Here is a 21,325-nt window from a genome sequence, read left to right as displayed (position 1 = left end):
TGAAGGAGGAGTAGATTGTATGGTAGGTTAACATGCTAGCTTTTTACTTCTGAAAACTGAATCTGAAGGGAAAATAAATCTGGTGTTGTTTCTCATAATCCCAGGTGGACATTGGTGTGTGCCCCCAAACTACCACACAAGAAGGAGTTTTTTCTGCTCAACTTTGGAATATCCGAGGTAGTTCAGGAAAGATGTGTTTATTCAGAGCTGTATGGTGAAACTTGTTCAGCCCTTGCCAACAATTTGTCTGGCTCTAGCCAGTTTTGTTTTTCCTTTACCTTCTTGAGCAAAACATTCAAACGTTATCTTTTAAAGTTTTTCAGAACTTCATTTTTTAGTAATTCTTTCAGTTACTGTATAAGTTGTTGAATTCAAAATATAATATTTTGCAGAGAGTTAATCAAGAAGCATAATTGCTTACATATTTTGTTAATTTATTTTTTTCCTATGGAGCATAATTTTAAATTAAGGCTGTATTGACCCTGGGAGCAGTCTCAAAAATCAGGCTATTTTTATTTGGAGCGGAACTTTAGGCACCCAGATTTCATATATAAAATATATATATTTGAGAAACATTTCCTGATTTTTAGAAAAAGTGTTTAACTACCCTCCTGATTTCAGATGAGTTCTCTTGCAGCTATACTGCTCATGAATTCTAAGAATAACCTGTGATGATATTGTCCTATTCAGTGAGTAAGGAGCTCAGTTTTAAGCAATAGGACATGGATATTTTGCACCGATTATATCAGATGGTGTTTTTGTTTAAAATCAAGGACCTACTTAAACTGTTGTACATTCATGCACTCTTTTGTTCATTCCCATGGCATCTCAGAAGGTGTTGCTGCAGCTATATTAAAATATTAGCAATGATCAAAATTTCAGTCGGTAATTACTGCAGCGGGAGGAAAAATCAAGTAAAACAAATTACATGCAACATGTGCCATTTTAGTCCAAGATCATGGCTTGCTTGTGTGCACAGAGAAGTAAGGGAGTGTAAACCTCTGCAAGTGTGGTGAGCCTCCTAGGTCACTGTGTGGTGGAGAGAGCTGTCTCCGTGGGGTTGCTATTTCCCTGTCCTGTGCAGGTAGGTCTCCAGCAGGAGACCTGTCTCCATCAGGGCTGGAGAATGGGCATAGCTTTGACTTGGCCCCTCACTGACTGCCAGCACAGTTGAGCCAGTGTGGTGAGGGAAGTAATCAGGAGCAGATGGCTTAGTTTCAGGATGGAACCAGGGAGGGAATTGGGACTCATGCTGCCCCTTGCTTTGGATAAGAGCTGTGGGGTAAGAATAAACTCTGTCTAGCTCTAAATTACATTTTTCCTTCTGAGAGTAGTAATGTGCATCTGTATGTTTGTATTAGAACAGTGTAAGGTATGTGTTATGAATACAACAGTATATGTGGATAATTGTACATCAGATTTTTTTTTTTTTGGGTGTCTGTGGATAATTGGAAGCAAGCACTTCTATCCGTCCTTTTGCAGTAGCACCTCCTTTTTTGGGTTCAGAATCGCTTTTTAGTTTGCCCCAGTAAGTGATAAAGATAAGAAGTGGCAGTCCAAAAGCTTATAGCCTTATCGCTCCTGATTTATTGAGTGGCCAATTCAAATTTCTGTGTGAGAAGATGACACTAAGATAGAAAAGCAAAGGTTGTACTTATCAACTTGGGGCATATCCTTCATACCAGTGCAACATATAAAAAGTAGAGGATGGGTTGGAATTCACTGTTTATCCAAATGGTTATGCACATTTCCTTCCTGTAACTGCTTTCTCTGCCCTTCACAGAATGGGCAAAGGATTAAGACTTTTTGTGCTATGCCTCTCACATTTCTCTTTGAATAAAGTGGCTCTTATGCTGAAATTTAGCAAAATTAAGTAGTGTTGAAAGATTAGGAATGAACCTGTGGTATTTATAAGGCACCTATCACCTTGATATCTAAGTGCCTGTATAATGTCACCATCTTTCAGTGCATAGGTTTGGTCAGCAAAATTGTCATAGCATGAATTCAAGGCTCAATGATTTAAGTGTCATTTAATAGCTGGGGACGTTACCACAGCCAGCTTTTGAGACTGTCTTTCTGGTTGGTTTATTTTTTTCTTCAGTGTGTTAGATGTGTTTTCAGAGAGAAATTCACTGCAGACGCGTAGCCAAAAACAATGAACTATGGGGATGTGACTGAGTGAGACAGAAGATATACAAACAAGGGTTTGGGTTTTTTGCTAATTACAATTGCTTGCTTTTAGTCACATGAACTAAGCCTTAACTCATTGTGATGGTTCTCCCCCTCCCCCTGTTTTACAATCAGTTCAATTTTGGCTGATGTGAAATGATTATGGACAGTAAAGTGAGGTGTGATAGAGGTACTGTTTCACACTAGATAATCACCTTTGTGAAACCATCAGATTTCCACACACCAATTACATCCCAAATTCATGCCCTTCTGTCAACTGATGCAATTCATTAATTTAAAGTTACTTAAACAGTAATGATATATGTATGTTTTCAAGCATACCTGCATATATACTTATAGATAATGTACTCTACATGTTCTTATGTGAGGAGAAATTTTACAACAGTGTCTGCAAAATTTTACTGACTTTTTGTTTAAATTCTATTTCCAGGCAAGAGAACTTCAGACCCTCCACAACCTACGAAAACTCTTTGTTCAAGACCTCACCACTCGAGTCAAAAAAGTAAGTTCAAATATTACTTGGATTTTATTTTAACACAATCTACCCCCTTTCCCCAGTAAAAATCTTGCCAGGCTATTATATTGCGTAGTGTATATAATTCCTGATGTAAATTCAGCAGACTTGTAATTTTATTTATCAATGTTCTTATACCATGCCCAATTACCTTGGTTTCTGGGAGCCTGAGAGCTTGCTGGTTGTACTTTGGGGGAGTGAGATTTGGAGTGCTTTCAGCTCTGTCTAGGAAAGTTGAATTCTGCTTCAGCTCCTGTTTTTGAGGCTTTTCCCTCTAACTAGTTATTCAGTGAAGTGGGCTGATCTCACTTATCAGTTCAGTTACTGACTCAGAGTTTAGTGAACCAGAACTGACCCAAACCCACACCTAAAACTTGTGCTGACCTGAGCCGTAATTGTGGGCTGTGGTTCTTTTTTATGGTTCAAAACTCCTCATCCTTTCCCCAGGCAAAATAAATTTGAGAAATTCATTGTGCACCTCTGACATATGATTTTTAGCAGAATTTAAGGTATTTTTTTATCACAGACAAACTGAAATTTTTATCAACATGAAAGCTAGTCAAAAGGCTGCATGGCGCTCCCCTTTCTGGATCCTTAAGGTTTTTTTGTGAAGGTTTTTATTTGTTTAATTTCCATATTGAGGAAATGTAGCTGTTGAGAACACAAAATGAACAGAAAAAGCAATGTCTTTTTTGACCTTTTGTTGAGAAGTAGTCTCCCTTTGGGGAGCTTACAAGACCCCCCCAAAACCCTAGCTTTTCCCTCTCCCCTGGGTTCAAAGTCTTCGCTCTAATTCTATAATTTGCTCTCTGTACAGAGTGTTGAACTGGACAGCGATGATGGAGGAGGAAGTGCTGCTCAGAAGCAGAAAATTTCGTTTCTTGAGAACAACCTGGAGCAGCTTACAAAGGTTCACAAACAGGTGGGACTAATACCTCTGGCTTCGATTTTAGCAGACACTCTTTAAAAAGAAAGTGGGCTAGTCTGGTAGTTTGTTTTCTTCAGTTAATTTTTAACCATGGTCTTCGCTGAAATTCTAGCCATAGGAGAATCCTGTTTACTTGTTACTATTTTATATTATTCCAAATCATATTTTAATTGACCTTTTTGATGGATGATTTTGTATTTAATTGAGGCTAATTATCTATATAATTACCCTCAGGATAGTTTATTGAAGGTAATTTGCCTCAGATATTGTTAGATTGATTGAAATAATGTTTAAATTGCCAAAATATCCATGATATTCAGTTAAAGTTCATTGCATCAGAAGTAAATCGGAGTCTGAGTTGGTCTCCTGCACTCACAATATTTGTGTAATGAATGCATGTGTCAGGAACATGTGATGCTTGGCATAAATATACATTTATGTACATATATGCCAGTCTAATGTGCTTTGGTAATTGTTTGGGCAAGACTTTATCAATGTGTCCGTACAACATTTAAAAAAACCAAAACTGTTAGTTATCTTCAGTGCCCTTTTATGTAGGGACTAGAGATGAATAAAGCCCCCCTTTTGCATGCACACACAAACACACACATCCCTCACTGTCCCTTTGTTTCCCCCTGCTCTCCTCTATTGCTATCTCTGTGACTGTTCTTTCCTGTCTCTAAACGGGTTTGCGGGTATGACCTCTCTTGCCAACAGTGGTTCATGGCTTGAGGGAGAAATTGGGAACTGACAGCAGGGGGAAGTGGAGTGTAGTATGGAAGAGAAAAGGTAGGGTTCTCTGTTCAGGTTAAGGACTGGTTCCTCCCAAGCGTCCTGATGCTGGCCCAGTTCCTGGCAGACAGAAACCCATTTTCCCTCTGTGATGGGGAATGCCCAGTCACTTCCAGTAGTTCATCTGAAACTGTAGAAAACTAGCTGTTCCCCCAATATGTTAAATATTTGTGGGTAGTCAGTGTTCTGAGGGTTAATGAATTCATTATTGCTTGATCATTTTTTCCCCTTTTGTGAGGTTTCAGCAGCAGCAGACTGATTCAACAAGCTGTAAATCCTTACTGAGGTAGGAAGAGAGACAGGAAATGGGAGACGAGGCTCTGTTTCACATGCATTTAACCACTAATGATGGTATAGTTCAAGAAGGTAGTGCTGAAGGCAGTCTAAGACATGAAGCAGTCTTGTTAGTAGCATGAAGTTTAAGCATATGGAACACAAAGAGCATCTCTAGTTTGATCTTGTATGAATCTGGACAACAAGCTATGGATTTATTTATCTTTGAAATTCTATTTAGGCAGATTTATTTCCTAAATACAGTGTTGAGGTTTACTAATTAAATACAGCTGTCACTGAAAGAGGTTTGACTCTTGCTTTCCTTGTATATCCAAAACTTTCATTACTGGACTTCTCTTTGAACAGCACTGTGTAGCTCGAAAGCTTGTCTGTCTCTGTCTCTCTCTTTCACTGACAGAAGTAGGTCCAATAAAAGATATTACCTCACCATCTTCTCTCACTAGTATCCTGGGACCAACACGGCTATTAAAACACAGCATACAAAACTTCCAGGTTTTCAGTGGAAGAACAAGGGAATACCATCTCCTAAATCATTATAGTTGAATAAACCTCCTCTTTCCTGTGTACTTTACAGTGAATTTTACAGAACCCTATTTGTTTCACCCCAGTACATTTCTGTAAGGATGACAGTGAAATCTTCTATCCCCGCAGGACACGATGGCTTATTCACTAGACCACATGGCTTTGCAAAAGGAGTAATACCATTTCTTCTTCTTCCTACTACAGTTGGTACGTGATAATGCAGATCTTCGTTGTGAGCTTCCTAAGCTGGAAAAACGACTTCGAGCTACAGCAGAGAGAGTTAAGACTCTGGAGAGTGCACTGAAGGAAGCCAAGGAGAACGCCATGCGGGACCGCAAACGCTACCAGCAGGAGGTAGATCGCATTAAAGAGGCTGTAAGAGCCAAGAACATGGCAAGGAGAGCACACTCTGCTCAGATTGGTAAGGACATAAAGCAAACAAGGTATTGGGTTGTTCACAAACTTTGTGTACATTTTAAAAGTGCTGTGATAGTAGAAGGCATCCAGGGCAAACTATTGATTCCCAGCTGTGTTTTGCCAGTGCACCCTTCCTTACAGGAAGAACACTTCCATGGGTGGCGGGTAATGAAGGCTGGGGAAGGCTAAGCCTCTCCAAACCTCCGCTAATGCTGGGGCCAGGCCATGACTGGGCTCACAGCTCCTCCAGGTGGCCCAGGCTAGGGACTCTTTCAGACTGCTCTGGGTGGCCAGGACTCGGGGCTCCTCTTGACTGCTCTGGGCACCAGAGGGTTGGCCGGGGAGGCTCGGGGTTGCTCTGGGCACCAGCTGGGAGGCTTGGGGGTGGGAGGAGTGGGAGTGGAGCTTATGGCAGAGTGGGGCAGGGCCTCAGACTGAAGGACTGGGGCAAGGGGATAGCCTCCCCGAACAGGGTGTGCACACCACACCCATGGCCACTTCAGGGACCTCACTTTTATAGAACATAACCCACCTGAAGGATAAAGCTCCTCAGATATTTGTTTACTGATTTAAATAGCTTAATGTGTCTTGTGTACTTCTAATGACCTTTCTTAAGTTGGACTGTCTCTTCCATTCCCCTTGTTGCTCTTCCTCCCTCTTCTGCCCCCTTTCTCATCCTCTCACTTCTGTACACACTTTATTTTAAAATGTAATACTGTGCAGCTGAGGGATGTCTGGTGCTACCAGGGCACTGGACAGACTGCACATCAACCATGTAGTGTTTAAAGTGGAATTCATTGTGGAACTTTTTTCAAATCTTGTGGTGGAGCACACCGGAAAACCTGAGGGGGGCAGCAGGGAGCACATATACGTAAATGCTTTCATTCTGCTTCCTTCAGAAAGACCCCCAAAGATGCCTTCTCATCTCCTCCATAGTAGAGGGAGGAAAGTGGGCATATGCAGGTACCTGGGTGGCCAACCCAAGCAGTGGTCACCACGTACAGTCTTCCCCACTCAGCTGCACTGAGAAGTCCTTTTTCCAGAAGCAGAATGTATGAGGTGGTTGTATAGAGGGATGATCGCTGGCAGAAAGCAGGTGCAAGTGATCACCTTTGCAGCATGTGTATGTGGGCAGGGTGAGGGAAGTTGTCACTCTGCCCACAGCCAGAATTTGGTCCAAACTATTGTAGATGTCAGGAAATGCCTAGAACAGTTACTTTTATAACAGTACAGTGAGGTGCTAGAGCAGAAAGTGAGGTGCAATTGCTTCTATGAGTGCTAAATTTTGTTTTGATTTTCACGCTACAGCCAAGCCTATCCGTCCCGGCCATTACCCAGCATCTTCTCCAACAGCTGTTCATGTTATCCGAGGAGGAGGAATGTCAAACTCCAGTTACTACCAGAACATGAAATAAACAGTAAGTGAGTTCAACATGACTTTTAAATCTGCTGTTCAACATTCACTCTTTTTATATCCCATTCTTGTTTCTAGAAAACCTGTGAAGGCTTTTGTATGGAAACTATTTTTCTGGTGGTTTAGTTATGAACAACAATAATAACCATTGTAGTGAGAAGGAATGCACTGTCAGAACACTTTGCAAGCTGCTGGTTTAGATGATCTGTCCTTTCTCATTATATCCAGACCTGAAGCTCAAAAGCTTGTCTCTGTCACCAACAGAATTTGGTCCAATAAAATATATTACCTCCCCCAACCTGTCTCTCTGTGAACAACACAGCGACAACAATCTGCAAGCAACCTTCTCGTTGTGGATGTTTTTTATGTAAACTGAACTGTTACAAATATAGGCTGAAATATGGAATGTTCAAAAGTAAAACCTGTGTTATATGGAGAAGATTCCCCATGTACAGTGGCTGCCCTTGCAAACTTTCTTTGAATAACTTCATGTGCCTGTTACGCAGCAATGTTCAATTTCTTGTGCCACATTCTACCAAATTCAATAACGTGAGCAGCGAGAGCACTGGTAGTTGTAGTAAACAGAAGGAAGAACAATATGTCAGTGGGCTGATGCCTCAGCCACGCTGCCATTTAGCCAGAGGAAGGGAATCAGTGTTGGCCAACATGTTGAGATTAGCTTTGTGTTTTTACTAGGAAAGTGAAAGGGGAGTTGGGTTGTTTATATTAGAACTCGGTGGGAAACAATTTTTTAGTCTTGCAAAAATGTTGGAGATTTAAAAAAGTGTTCCCATGTCAAATTGGGATGCAAAATCAAAATTGCAAATTTTCACAAACCAAAAATCCAAAAAATAATTGGTTTGGGTCAATCAAAACATTTTGTTTTGATAATTTTGAAATGTATTATATTGATTTTGACCATTTTATACTGTAATTAGCAGATGTTTTGAACAGAAAAACAGATTTTTTGTTTTGAAAATGTCAAATTGAAACATTTTGATAACTTCAAAATCTTTAAGTTGAAAATTTTTCATCAAAACCGACCCTTTCCTGTGAAAAAAGTTGTTTTGATGAATTGTCATTTTCTGATGGAAACAATGTTGTGTTTAGAAAAAAAATTCTGCCCAGTTCTAGTTCATGTATTATGATTTTCATTGATATTTGATGGTGGTGAAGATCTTACTGCATTGTAAACAAAGGCGTGAATGGCAAAGCTGGCTTTCGGGAATGCTTTTTCCCTCTTTAGGATCATACAATACAAGCAACATTCAGGATATACAATAGAGGCAATTACACTACATCAAGCATCACTACAGTTTTAATACACTATCTGCAGAATCAGAACATCTCTTTCATGTGTTGTTCCCTCTATCACATTGTGGTGTGTGTGTGTGTGTGTGTGTGTGTGTTTTGAAGGTATCACTGTTTATCTGCACAGATTTATTTATAAAACATGCACATTTTGATTAAGAAACTAGACCAATACAAAATCAACATGATACATGTCCAGTGGATTAAAATCTGGCTAATTGATAGGTCTCCATGTTCTAGTAAATGAGAAATTATTATTGAGTGTTTCTAGATGCAGTGTCCAACCTCAGAGATTGGTTGTCCTTATGCTACCTAACATAAAATCATTGCTGATGAAGTTTGCAGATGACCCAAATATTGGGGGAGTGGTGAATAATGAAGAGGACAGGTCACTGATACAGAGCAATCTGGAGTGCTTGGCAAACTGGGTGCAAGCAAACGTTTTGTGTTTTTAGTAAGGTCAAATGTAAAATCATGCATCTAGGAAGAAAGTGTATAGGCCGTACTTACAGAATGGGGGACTCTCTCATGGGAAACACAGACTGAAAAAGAGTTCGGGGTCATGGTGGATAATTAGCTAACATGAGCTCACAATGTGATGCTATGGCCAAAAGGGTTGCTAATAATTATATTAATAATATCTAGCTCTTGCATAGCATTTTTCATTAGTAGATCTCAAAGTGCTTCACAAAGGGAGGTCAGTGTCATTATCCCCAGTTTACAGAAGGAGAAACTGAGGCAAGGAGGTGAAGTAACTTGCCCAAGTCCTAGTCCCGTGCCTTGTCCACTGAGACGCACTATCCGCTCCACAGTGCGATCCTTGGGTGTACAAACAGAGAAATACTGAGCAGGCACAGGAAGGTTATATTACCTCTGCGTTTGTCATTATTGGTGATGGCTACTGGATCACTGTGCCCATTTCTAGTGTCCACAATTCAAGAAAGATGTTGAAAAACTGGAGAGGGCTCAGAGAAGAGCCATAAGAATTATTAAAGGATTGGCAAACCTGCCTTTATAGTAGATTCAAAAGACTCAATCTGTTTAGCCTAACCTTTTCTAGGATAGGCTAAATAGATTAAGGGGTGACTTGATCAGTGTCTTGCGAATACCTGTATGGGGAACAGAAATTTGGGAACAGTGGTCTTTTCCTTCTAGCAGACAAAAATATACTAAGATTCCATGGCTGGAAGTTGAAGCTGGATAAATTCAGACTGGAAATATGGCACAGATTTTTATCAGTGAGGATAATTAACTATTGGAACAACTAATTAAGGGCTGTGGTGGATTCTCCATCACTGGAAATATTTAAATCAAGACTGGATGTTTTTCTAAAAGATGTGCTCTAGTTCGACTTGAGCTATTGGATGTGAAGCAGGTATTAATTCAGGGAGGTCCTATGGCTTGTGTTATTCAGGAGATCAGAGTAGGTGATCACAGTGGTCCCTTCTGACCATAAAATATATGCATCTATGAAGCCTAATCCTTTAATCAGTTTGCTGGCTTTAAATGTTTCCTCTCCTCTCTGTTTTCTCAGCTTTGCCTAAGCATCGGCTCCATGTACAGCTTTGATATGTTCCTGTGGCTTTTTCCTCGTCTAGGAATTTTTCTCTGTATATTTAGATTGTGGCTAAATATCCCAACTCGGATATAGTTTGTAGTTTGTTCATACATTCTTTATTGATTTACATTAACTCCTTGAATGTGAAGCTAGTTAAAAATATTTGCCAAGCAGTGAGAACCATGAATGTTCTTCAATATTTGTGCACCAGGTGGAGCCAGTGTGACGCTCCTGAGAATGTTTGTTTTTTAAAGGAATTGCTCATGAAGGGAGGAAATGTGGTTGGTTGGAGCCCCTCCCCCCCACTCCCTTTTTGTGTGCATGACTGCTTCATAAATTTGTTTCCTATAAAGGCTGGAAATTCCTAGCCATCTGATTATCCCCCTTTCTCAGCAGATTCATCATCTCTAGTAAATGTGGCCAGGATTACCACTGGAACAGTGTGCTGACTTCACATGGTTAACTCCATGCTGATGTTGATGTTAATACCGAAGTTTTTTGTAAACATATTGTTCGCTTTTTTTATATTTTCTACATTTTCCGGGCAGATTTCAATTGAAAAACTATTAGCTAACAGTTTAAATTAGTCACGAGGATTTCAAATGAGCAAAGCGGCTTCTACTGGGAGAACCAGCAATGTATCCTCTCTTGTGTATTATTTACTTTGTAACTCACTGTCTCCTAAAAGTGCTTTATTTCTTCAATATTTTAAAATTCTAATTATTATTTTAGGCAGTTAGTAGCTTTACTTAGCTGTACAGTTCCATCACACTGACTAAAATGACTTGGACTCTAGCCAGGTGCCTGTCAGTTGTGAAAGAGGCGGGGGGATGGTTATGTTCTTTTCAGTGATTTTGACTTTTTTCCCCTCCCTTAAGGATGGCTCTTATTCTGCTATTTTGTGACTCTTCTCTGGTTTCTTTTTTGAAAGTTTGCTGTTTCCTTTAGGCACTAAGCGTTCTTGGATACTGTGTTTTTTTTTTTGCTGAGAATGCTTCTTGTCATACATGCATGCAAACCATCCGTCTAATCACATTCACGCTATTTAATATCCTGTGTGGGTTGTTTTTGCTGCTTGTGTTTGACTTGAGCCCTGTTGCTACAGGCAGCATATTTTTGCTATAGATGAATTGGGCAAGCCTTTGCTGGGGTTTTTCATGTATTAGCTCATTCTTAATTGAAGTTTGCTTTTTGGTCTTGCCAGCAACATAACCCAAGAACTTCATTGTATTGTCATCTACACATAATTACAAAGGAAAAGTGTACAGTAAGAGGCATATAAGAAGTTTTACAACAAGAACTATACTGGGAAAAATAAACTGTATCCGTATATACTGAGTGTGCCTTTAGGAAATCATCTGCACAAAAGTACAATAATAAATGGCAAAATCAAATCTGCTACATAGCAGGTGCAGGAAGCCCTCAAACAAACAGAACTGCAGAAGTGGTCAACTTCTCAGAGACACCCTGTTCACTGCTTCCATGTTCTAGGAGCACACTGTTGCTGAACACCCTGTATCAACAGACCTTAGAACTAAATCTGTCTGAAACTGGAAATTTCCTGCAAACCAAAGATTCTGAAATGTTTTAATTTCGGACACACTGATACATGATGTTTCTGAAATGAAACATGTCCCCTGGATCAGCAGCTGTGCATGAAATTGAGGTGATTCTTGAAAGTTTGTCTTCACAAACCATTCTGGGTTCAACAAATCAGCATTTTTGACAAACCTGTCATATATACTTAATTTTTTTTCAAGTTTTAATCCCACTAGAACAGAAAACCAACACAGCTATAAGCTGGATTCTGTTTTGGTACTTGCATCATCCATAGATTTTTTTTTTTGTTATTTAATTTCCAGTTGCAGGACCAAATTCACTCTGTTACATCTATGCAACCTTATTAAAAATGGTACATGTGTAATATAAGGTAGTTTTTGATATGGGGAATATATCTTACTGATCACTATGCTTGGGCCATAAAAGACATTACTTGAATTTCAGATCCTAGAATATGGTGGTTAACAATTGGTCAGCTGAATAACTTTGATCTGAAAGTCACTGATACAATAAATATGGAACTTCATGTTACTATTTTTAGAGTTGCTACTTCAGAATATAACTATATGCTTTACATTTTTTTCTTTTTAACTCAATTATGTTGCCAAAATCTAGGAGGGCAACTTCATTCTCTAGTCCATTAATATGCCTTGGTCAATTTACTGAATTGTTTACTCTCTGAGATTACATTGGCCCTGCAGCTAAGGGCCAGTACTCTGCAACCAGGCTGAGCAAGTGATCCCTGGCTAGATACAGTAGTCCAAATGCTTTGAGATCTTTGGATGAAAGCCACTGCATAACTGTCAGTGTATTATTAAAATGGAGTGTCTTGCACAGATACTCACACAGATTATTTTCACAGCATAGCTGATAAGTCATCACCATTGCACCCCATCATTTGAATTGTTTTAGAACTCCTGAAATAAAATTGTGCCCTGCTGAACTTCCTTTATAATCTCTCAACAGCAATGAAACAGGAATGTGATTCCTACATGGACTGTTTATTGTCAAGTGGCGTAGTCTACCCTATCTCCAGAATGGAAATTTTATGACATGATGAGGGAAGTTATCTTAATAGCCCATTGATCATTTCACACTAGAGATAAGTCATTTATTGCTGTTGGTCTGGTCATTTATGTTAACTTATTAATCACAACATGGTAACGCATTTGTCAGTAAGTTAGTGCTATTTTTGCCATTTCTACTAGCTCCAATGGTGCACAGACTTGGATAAGCAGTTGTAAATATAAAAAGCTAGATCTGGACAAAGAAACCAAGACACTCAATCAAGACTTTGATTGCCCATCATGGTCCCATTGTGCAAGGAGCTGTACACATCTAGTAAAAAGACCGTCTCTAGCTCAGGGAACTTAGCATATGACAAGACAGCAGGTGGAGGAAAGAAAGATGGGGAATGAGGAGAAGAAGGGAACAGGGAAATAATTGGCATAAGTAGCAGTTATAGCAGATCAGCTGCTTAACCATTGTCAAGTGTTTCGTAAGCATCATGTCAGAGGTGTTAGGCCCTGTCCACATTAGAGAAATTTGCAAAATGTGCAAACCTCAAATGTAGATGTGCTGCACTGATATAAAGTACGGTTTTTTGCTGGTGTGGCTACTCCATTAATTTACTAGATAAATCTTACCAGTGTCATCTTCACTTCACATAAGTAAACTGTGTCTGCATTAGAAGCTGGCCCACATGTAAGTACATCAATGTAGTTACTCTGGTGCCAGTGTCTAATGGAGACAGAACATCAAGGAATTCTAAATTTCTACTTCGGTTCCACAATTACTTAGCCAGTTTTTAACCAATTCTTATCATTACAAACTCAGAGTAGATAAACTAAAGCTGTTCAAAATTTTTTGAATTTCAAATAAATTTTTAGAATTTACAAATTTTGACTTTTGGAGAAAAGTGTGTGGTGGAAGATTTTTTGTTTTATTTGTAAAAATCTCTTCCTCCCCGTACGCGCACACAGTCTCCTTCTGACTAGCTGCAAATCACACCCAAATACCAGAATTTGGTTGAGCATTTTAGTTTCTGTGATGCTCAGCCGGGGAATGTAAAGATACATGGCCAAGTTAAAAACTACATTTAAAAGAAAAGAGTCACCTTGTGTTACTAAATGCAACTTAAACTTTTTAAACTGCAAATTTCAAATGGCTCATTTATTTTTCACCATTCATCTGGTGAAGAGGAGAAGAGATGGTACAGGGGGGGAGAAGGAGGTTGCTGAATTTTGTTCGGTTTGGACATTGCAAATAGAGTAGTCAGTTTTCATTTTCTGCTTTTCATGCTGTCATACAAATGTCTAGGTTGCAAACACTGCAGGGAATGCTCAAACCTAGATGAGTTGTTTTCATGTATTATTTTTAAGTTTTATAAAAATAATTTGTATTAATAAAAGCAACAAGGAGTCCGGTGGCACCTTAAAGACTAATAGATTTCTTTGGGCATAAGCTTTCATGGATAAAAAACCTCACTTCTTCAGATGCAAGTTTTTTGAATTTCAAAAAACTTCTTCAGATGCAAGTGAGGTTTTTTACCCACGAAAGCTTATGCCCAGATAAATCAGATAGTCCTTAAGGTGCCACCGGACTCCTTTTTTTTTTGTGGATACAGACTAACACGGCTACCCCTGATACTTGTATTAATAGCAGCTTTTAAGAAAAGTGAATAAATAAAACACAAAGTCAGGGCCTGACTGATCCTTGAAGTATGACCGTAGTAATTCACATTGTTGACTTTGAGCTGGGTACTGAAGAAGAGAAAAAAAATGCAGCAGTTCTTGTTCTGGGGGCATGCCCAGAGCAGTGGGCACTATGGCCATTCATGGCTGCTCAGTGGCTTTTGGGGGACTGTGACATCCAGGCATAGTTTAAAGCATTCCTGATCCTGCTCTAATTATAGCTGGGGCTGGACCTGCCTCCACAGTCCCAGGAATCGGGGGAGCAGAAAAGTAACACTGAGCAGAGCTCTGGTGCAGCTGAGGATCTGAGCCTTGGAGGGTCAAGTGTGGAAAGCCAAAAGCTTTCACAACACCCTCTCTCTCTCTCTCTCTCTCTCACAAACCACCTTGTTAGAGAGAAGCTTAATGAACACAAAAGCATCCCCCAAAACTTTGTTTGCTACCAGCACTCCAGCAACACTACTCTGAAATGCTGACCTGCAACCTGGAAATCATTATCCAGATAATGATATACAAATAAGCAAGCTGGTGTGCTTGGAGCCCATTATCTGTGTGGAAATACCAAGCAGACTAGCCAATGATAGGTAGGAAGCCTACAAATGTATTCAGTTCTTCCTTGATGATATATGAATGTCTTCATGTTTCAGTCTTCAAAGAGGCTTGTTCCCTGCTCCTCCTACTCTTACTTGATATTTGCTGAAATTTGCATGACACCTTATTTAGTAAGAGGTGGGGAAATGCAAATGGAAATACTTTTACAATAGAAGTAATGCCACTCGTGGTCTATTGAAATTATGAAAGCAATATGTGTTGGGATCTGTATAAATGAAATACTGTGTAAACATAGGCTAGTCATGTATATCTGTGCCTTTTCCTAATCCTGAAATCTATGGTATGTTCCCAGCACCTCCCCATCCTTATGCAAGCAAGAACATTATTTAATCAACCAATAAAAAGCATATATTAAAAACTGCTCTGGTTAGTTGGCAAGAATTTACAAGCAGAGTGAGTAGAAGCTGACATACTGTCCCTGCATTTGTTTCAAAGCAAACTTAAAGAAAAAAATTCAGTGTTTTGGTATTGAAAACACAAGTAAAAATAAATGTTGGCTCCATTGACTTTTTAATTGCGTTTTGGATAACAGCATTTATTCTTTTTTTATTTACCATAACAAACTTACAAGAAAAAGTGAATAATTGGATTGCCTGGCAGCAAGACTTTGATCTTCCTCTAATCTCCAATTATTGTTATAACCAGCCATGCAGAAAAGTATTAAATATATTAATTTGTTTAGTGATAGGCAAATGAAACAGGGAATTTTGAGATGAGATATATATATATATATATATAATATAATGGGAAGCCTGTGACATGATTTAAAATCAAATATTTTTCTTGGAAGCAAATTCTTCCAAGTTGCTGTTTGTGAAATTATTTTAATGTACTTTAAGTAGCTTCCCCTTGTACTTGGCTGTTTTATATACCTTGAACTTTGTTTCCTAAAATTGTTTGTTTCCATTATTTGTGGTGGATAAGAACGATGTAGGTTGTACAAGCAGATGAGTATCTCTTTGTTAAGACATACATTGAACCTTTGGATGTGATTTGTTTTTCTTTATCCACATCCTGCTGTGGTTACAAACTCAAATACAGATATGTTCCTTACTAAATAATATTTAGACAAATGGGCTTGATAGTAAAGATATTTCGCTACCTAAAACCACCTTTAAATATATCCCATTCTGAAATTGTACATCTCTACTGTTATATCCATATACCTAGCAATAGAGGGAAAGCCCTATTAAAAGGTTGAGGGGAAAGGAGGAAAAAAACAATTAAGTACTCTATGATTGTAAATAGTCCAATGGGACATATTTAAATAAGGACACCCTATTACATTTTAGATGGAAAAGAATGATTTTCACCATGGTTATTAATATTAATGTATTGTGCCAATTGTGTACTAGGGGCTTTAAAAATAGATACGAAAAAATTCCCTGCCCTCATAGCTTACTGTCTAAGGCCCCATCCTGCAAACGCTTAGACTCATGTTTAACTTCAAGCATATGAGTAATTCCATTTGATATCTGGACTACTCCCGTGCTTAAAGCTCTTTATGTGAGTAGTGTGTTTACAGGATTGGACCCAATAAATGTTCCCTTGCTGACCTAAATGTTCACTAACTTTTTTTTTTTTTCTCTCTCTTCTCCTCTTTTGACAGGTCAGGCTCCACGTAGCATGTTAAAAGACAGACATTAATTCACTGATATTTTTTTCTTCTTCTTCAACCTGCTCTGCGTCCTGTTCATCATGTACTTTCTACAGCCATCTGCAGTGCACTTTTTTTCAAATAATTTGAGCTTCATAGAATGTCCATGTGTACAGAAGTGTGTTCAGCTCAGCTCTTCTTTGGAAACATGTACAATATCTGTAACATATCCATCTAAGTAACAATAGAAGGTCTGCCATTCAAAATATCTTCCATTGACTTCATTTTATCCCTTGGCGCTGGTTAAGTTGGGGCTTCTCTGCTGGCACTGATGCTGTTTGAAGTACTCTGTGGCATCAGTAAATCCTGACTTCTGGCATCAAAGAGTTAATCATTCATTGACCAAGTGCCATCAAAGGCAGTTGATTGTGTTCTATCATGACTGATTTACTGTATAATATACATATTATTTTATATTTTTAGGGGATGAAAATGTGCTGCTATATTATTAAAATAGTTTAAACACATTTTCTGAAGTAAATTTCCCCAAAGAAGCATTTTTAATATCCTGGTAAAATCTTTGGACCTGTATAAAAATATCCTTTACTATCATACCTATTAAAGATCAAACTATGGAATGGAGAGAAATCTGTTAGTATACATTTTGAAGTTCAGTGGTCGCACCAACTATCTTAACATCTGATCTGCTTGTAATTCTGCCTATGATGAGATGGGTATTCCCTGAATTTGATAGCTAGCCATTGAGTTTATAAGCATTGTTCATCATGAAATTCGGAAAGTTTTCAAAATGCTGCAGAAATCTTGTTTTGAAAAAAAGTGAGATGCTTCCCCCTCCATCATTTTTCTGGCAAGCCCTGATATGTTCATGTTGGAATTCAGAAATGGGAGCTAATAGTCTCATGGGTACCTAGAGAAAATTCTATTGAGTTCTCCTAAGAGAGTATGGGGGTACATACTTCAATTGTGCTGTGCAAAGAGAATTTAGGAAGATGGAACATGTTAATATAGCATTGTGCAGGGGCAAAGAATGTAAATAATAAATTCATACTGGAACTGGATAATATGCAAGTCTGCCTTTGGATAACTTTAGCTCATTCAACCAATAATGAGACTACTTGCCTTTTTTGGATTCTCTTTTAGTGCCAGATATGAAGTTTCCATCTTCACAGCAGGGGGCACTGGAATCACCATGGAAAAGCTAGGTTGGCAGGCCAAAGTCAAAGCTCTTATGTTGTATACCTACTGCTTTTGTTTCACATGTGCATATCAAACTATGTCTTAAAGCAGTATAGATTTCAAGATGACTAAAGCAAGAGTATACCCCTTTAGTCTTGGTTGCTGCTGTATATTCTTATTTAATGTTAGGGTTAGTTTGGGGGTTCTGAATGTGTCCTGTGTGTTGGTAGACATATATTTAAAAATATTTAAGCTGCTATGGAGAATATCTAAAGATTCTGAATTGACTTCAGACATTTTTTTCTACAAAAATTATTTAGAAAGCTCTCAATTATAGCACAGTAAGTTGGATTTAATTTATTTTTTTTAAATGTTGCACTATTTTGGGGAGCATTTTGTTAAAAGTATTTAATAAAGACTGCAAATTTGCATTTAATTTATTTTGTATTTTCCTAGGTTTCATTTTTTATTTTTCTTTAAAATATGTGCACAGGCACCACCAGGAAAATGAACTGTGAACTTGTCATATGCGATTTCCAGTAATGGGACTATTTCAAAGTTACCCTGTGCTATCTTAATAGCCGCGTATAGCTAAAATTTGTATATTTAACAAAGTATCAGCTCTCTTCTTCTTTTGTTTCTAAAACCGTTGTCTGAGTGGAATGCCAACTATGAATTACTATCATTTTATTGTACAGCAAACATTCTGTATTATTTCTTCATATGCTGAAGTCGTATAACTGGACTACTGTAGAATATGTTTTTCCTGTATCCTTGATTTGAAATCTGTCACACAGCTATATTTAAAAATTGCTTCTGCTTAAAAACAAAGCCCAGGTTCCACATCAGAACAAAAAGCAAAATCATCCTGTTATGCATAACAGTTTAGATAGTTATCTTCAGTTTCATTGATGAGTTAACTCTGATGTCTCTTAGATAATCATGCTAGTGCTGATCAGCCAGTCAGTCCATCTAGCTTAGATCACTTAAGCGCCTCAGAGTTCACTTTCAGATCCTACCTTTGATAACTTTATCACTGAAATGCTGAAGAGGTATATTATACTGTAATCCTCAAAATGGAGGACTGAAAATTTCTGTAATTTGAACTCATGAATGTGTTGCTATAATTTATGCTGCTGCTAGTATCTTCCATTCTTAAGACTGTTTTAGGTAACGGTTTAATTTCATCCTACATAATTTGCATTCAACATTTTTGTACTACTTTTACAGTATCTTACATATTTTATACACAAATGGAAACCACGCCTCTGCTACTCAGAGCTCAAAAGTCTGTATTTTGCTATTTCAATTAATGCTGTTGTGCTTCCTTTTTGAATGTCATATTACATATTTATTCTAGATGTTTGTTTGCAAGGAAACTGATTTAAATAATTTAGATTAAATTTCATATGTAAAACTTCACACAGGACAAGTTTTACTAAGATAATGGAGATGCTTTCATGGATTGACTTGCAATATGGAACTAAAGTGCACATTTTTCATTTTGCTACTAATTAACAGCATGTTCTGCTCAGTTGTTGTTTTTTTTTTACTAATGAGTTCTATTATCTTGTGTTTTATCCTCAAATTCATCTTTTATTTATTGAAATGTGTTTTTGTTTTTGCTGAAAGTAAGGAATGCTTTAAAAGCTTGAAAGATCCTGGCTGATAGGTGCAACCAAGTGTGTATTTCACCAAACAAGGGTGAGAATAGATTATCTTGAATGTATTGGAAACTTTTAAAAATAGATTCTTAACTACGTTAATGTCTGTCTACAACAGACTTCTGAGTGACTTTTTTAAACTTCAATTCATGAAGAACCAGGAATTAACATACCCTTGCAATTCTCAGGTAGATTTGTAACTGTAGAATATGTGAAATAGAGTGCAATCCTCATTAGTTCATTAAATATGAACAAATCTCTAACTAAACCAAAATACTCTTTGGATTCCCTATATCTGAAAGGAATAAGTGTTTGAGGATTATGGCTTCATACAATAGTGTGAATGTAATTTTCCTTTGGGGGGGACAGCAAGGAGCGGAAAATAACTTTTTATAATATAAAGAAGATACCCATGACAAGAAAGGGAATCATTAAATCATACTAGCAGGATAATCTTAATTGACCTTTGCTGTGATATTTTTGCTTTAAGGACTTTATGAACTGAAAAACACACAAATATCTGCTAAACTACTACAGAAACCACACTTTAGAGTCTGTCTTAAACAACTTTGTCTGTCAATTTGAAATACTTTTCATTTCAGGAGGACTATGGGGACTGAGGCATTCTGTAGAATTATACGTGTCTAGTTTGTAAAGTGTGTAATGTGTACTGCAGATGTGTATTTTCTGGACTCTGTGTATCTGTACAGTAGTGTTCATTTTAGGAAAAATTAAATTGTGGACACGTTTTGGTGGTAACCAGGGGAATAAATTGCCACTACAGCAAATAATGCTGTAATGTATTAAACTCTTAACAGCAGATCTGAACCCCTCTCCCCCTTCCATGGCTAAATCTTTTAATCTTGGTTCTAAATTACTATCTATTAAAGATGTATGGATACACTGGCAGACTGCATGATGTATCATTTAAAAACTGTTGAAGTGGAAAATAAAATTGAATTAAACTTTCTTGTATGCTGTGTTTGTGGCATGTATTAACAACATCTATGGTGCTGACATGTCTTTTTGGCTTTTTTCACCAAGAAATCTCGGCTCCTGGCATTATGGAAGCTAATTATTTTTGTGGCAAGCAGTATAAATGTACTGGAGCACTTGAAAAATGTCTGCATTTTAATCCTCCCCTAAAGGTGTGAGGTAGTCAGAGTTTTTTCATGTGCTCTACGGGAGCATGTGCGGGAGTGGGGACTCTACCCCCCCCCCCTTTTACAACTGCTTCTTCCCTTCCAGCTCCCCACCCAAATCTTCCATCCACCCATGCTTTGCTAGCTGGCATATGTGAGGGAGAGATGGCAGGGCATAATCCTGCTCTCATTCTATCCCCTTTAGGGAGCTTAATCATAGTGACACTTGTCTGCTTTCTGTGCTCCAATTATAGCAAGCCTCTACACATACAGTGCAATGGGGGAAGGCTCTTGCATCCTCACTACTTCCCTTTCTGAGCCATCTAATGTTTGGTATTAAATTTCTGTTTAAATGATGCACTAAAACCCTTATTTGAGAATTAAACTGTGAGGGAGTTTAGGCTTGATATAAATGTTGATTATTTCTCTGGATGCCCATAGGCACCAAAAAAAAAAAAATAATAATAATAATAATCCATGTCAGCGAGTCTCAGAGCCTAGGTCAACTTTTGTGTTCAAAGGGCTCACACAAACAAGCTAAAAATAGCAGTGTAGACATTTGTGCTCTGAGACTCACTGCCACAGGTCTTTTTTTTCCCTGTATAAACATACCCTGTATTGAAAAAGTGCATGAGCTGACATTCATCATCACTTGCATCTTCACCATATGTTCCATTCCGTTGCTTCACTTGGGATCCATACCAACATTTACACACACATTCGTGGGCAGGGGGCTCTTCTGTCAGCAAAAGGGAGCTCCTTGTTCATGATAGATGCTCAATGCCAGATGTAGGTCTCTTACTTCACAGTAGGCATTGCAAATTTCAGCTGCTGGCGTTGTGATTGCTGACTACTATGCCACTGACCAGCTAAAGTATACGTACATAATCCTGTTCTTGGATAGACTATTTTCCAGTCTG

At 38.2% G+C, this 21,325-nt stretch overlaps 1 protein-coding gene across 1 annotated transcript in view; it reads left to right on the top strand.

Moving 5' to 3' along the window:
• KIF5C (kinesin family member 5C) overlaps positions 1–20,232 on the top strand; it is a 123,240-nt gene extending 103,008 nt beyond the window's left edge. Inside the window, exons 22-26 of the mRNA XM_054044542.1 lie at positions 2,621–2,692; positions 3,522–3,626; positions 5,445–5,661; positions 6,966–7,075; positions 16,415–20,232. Coding sequence (XP_053900517.1) covers positions 2,621–2,692; positions 3,522–3,626; positions 5,445–5,661; positions 6,966–7,072 — 501 coding nt within the window. The 3' untranslated portion in view covers positions 7,073–7,075; positions 16,415–20,232. The remainder of the gene's footprint in view (positions 1–2,620; positions 2,693–3,521; positions 3,627–5,444; positions 5,662–6,965; positions 7,076–16,414) is intronic.
• The last annotated feature ends 1,093 nt before the right edge of the window (positions 20,233–21,325 follow it).

Source organism: Malaclemys terrapin, chromosome 11, assembly GCF_027887155.1.
Source record: "Malaclemys terrapin pileata isolate rMalTer1 chromosome 11, rMalTer1.hap1, whole genome shotgun sequence".
Taxonomy (NCBI): domain Eukaryota; kingdom Metazoa; phylum Chordata; order Testudines; family Emydidae; genus Malaclemys; species Malaclemys terrapin.
This window is presented reverse-complemented; position numbering and strand designations above follow the sequence as displayed.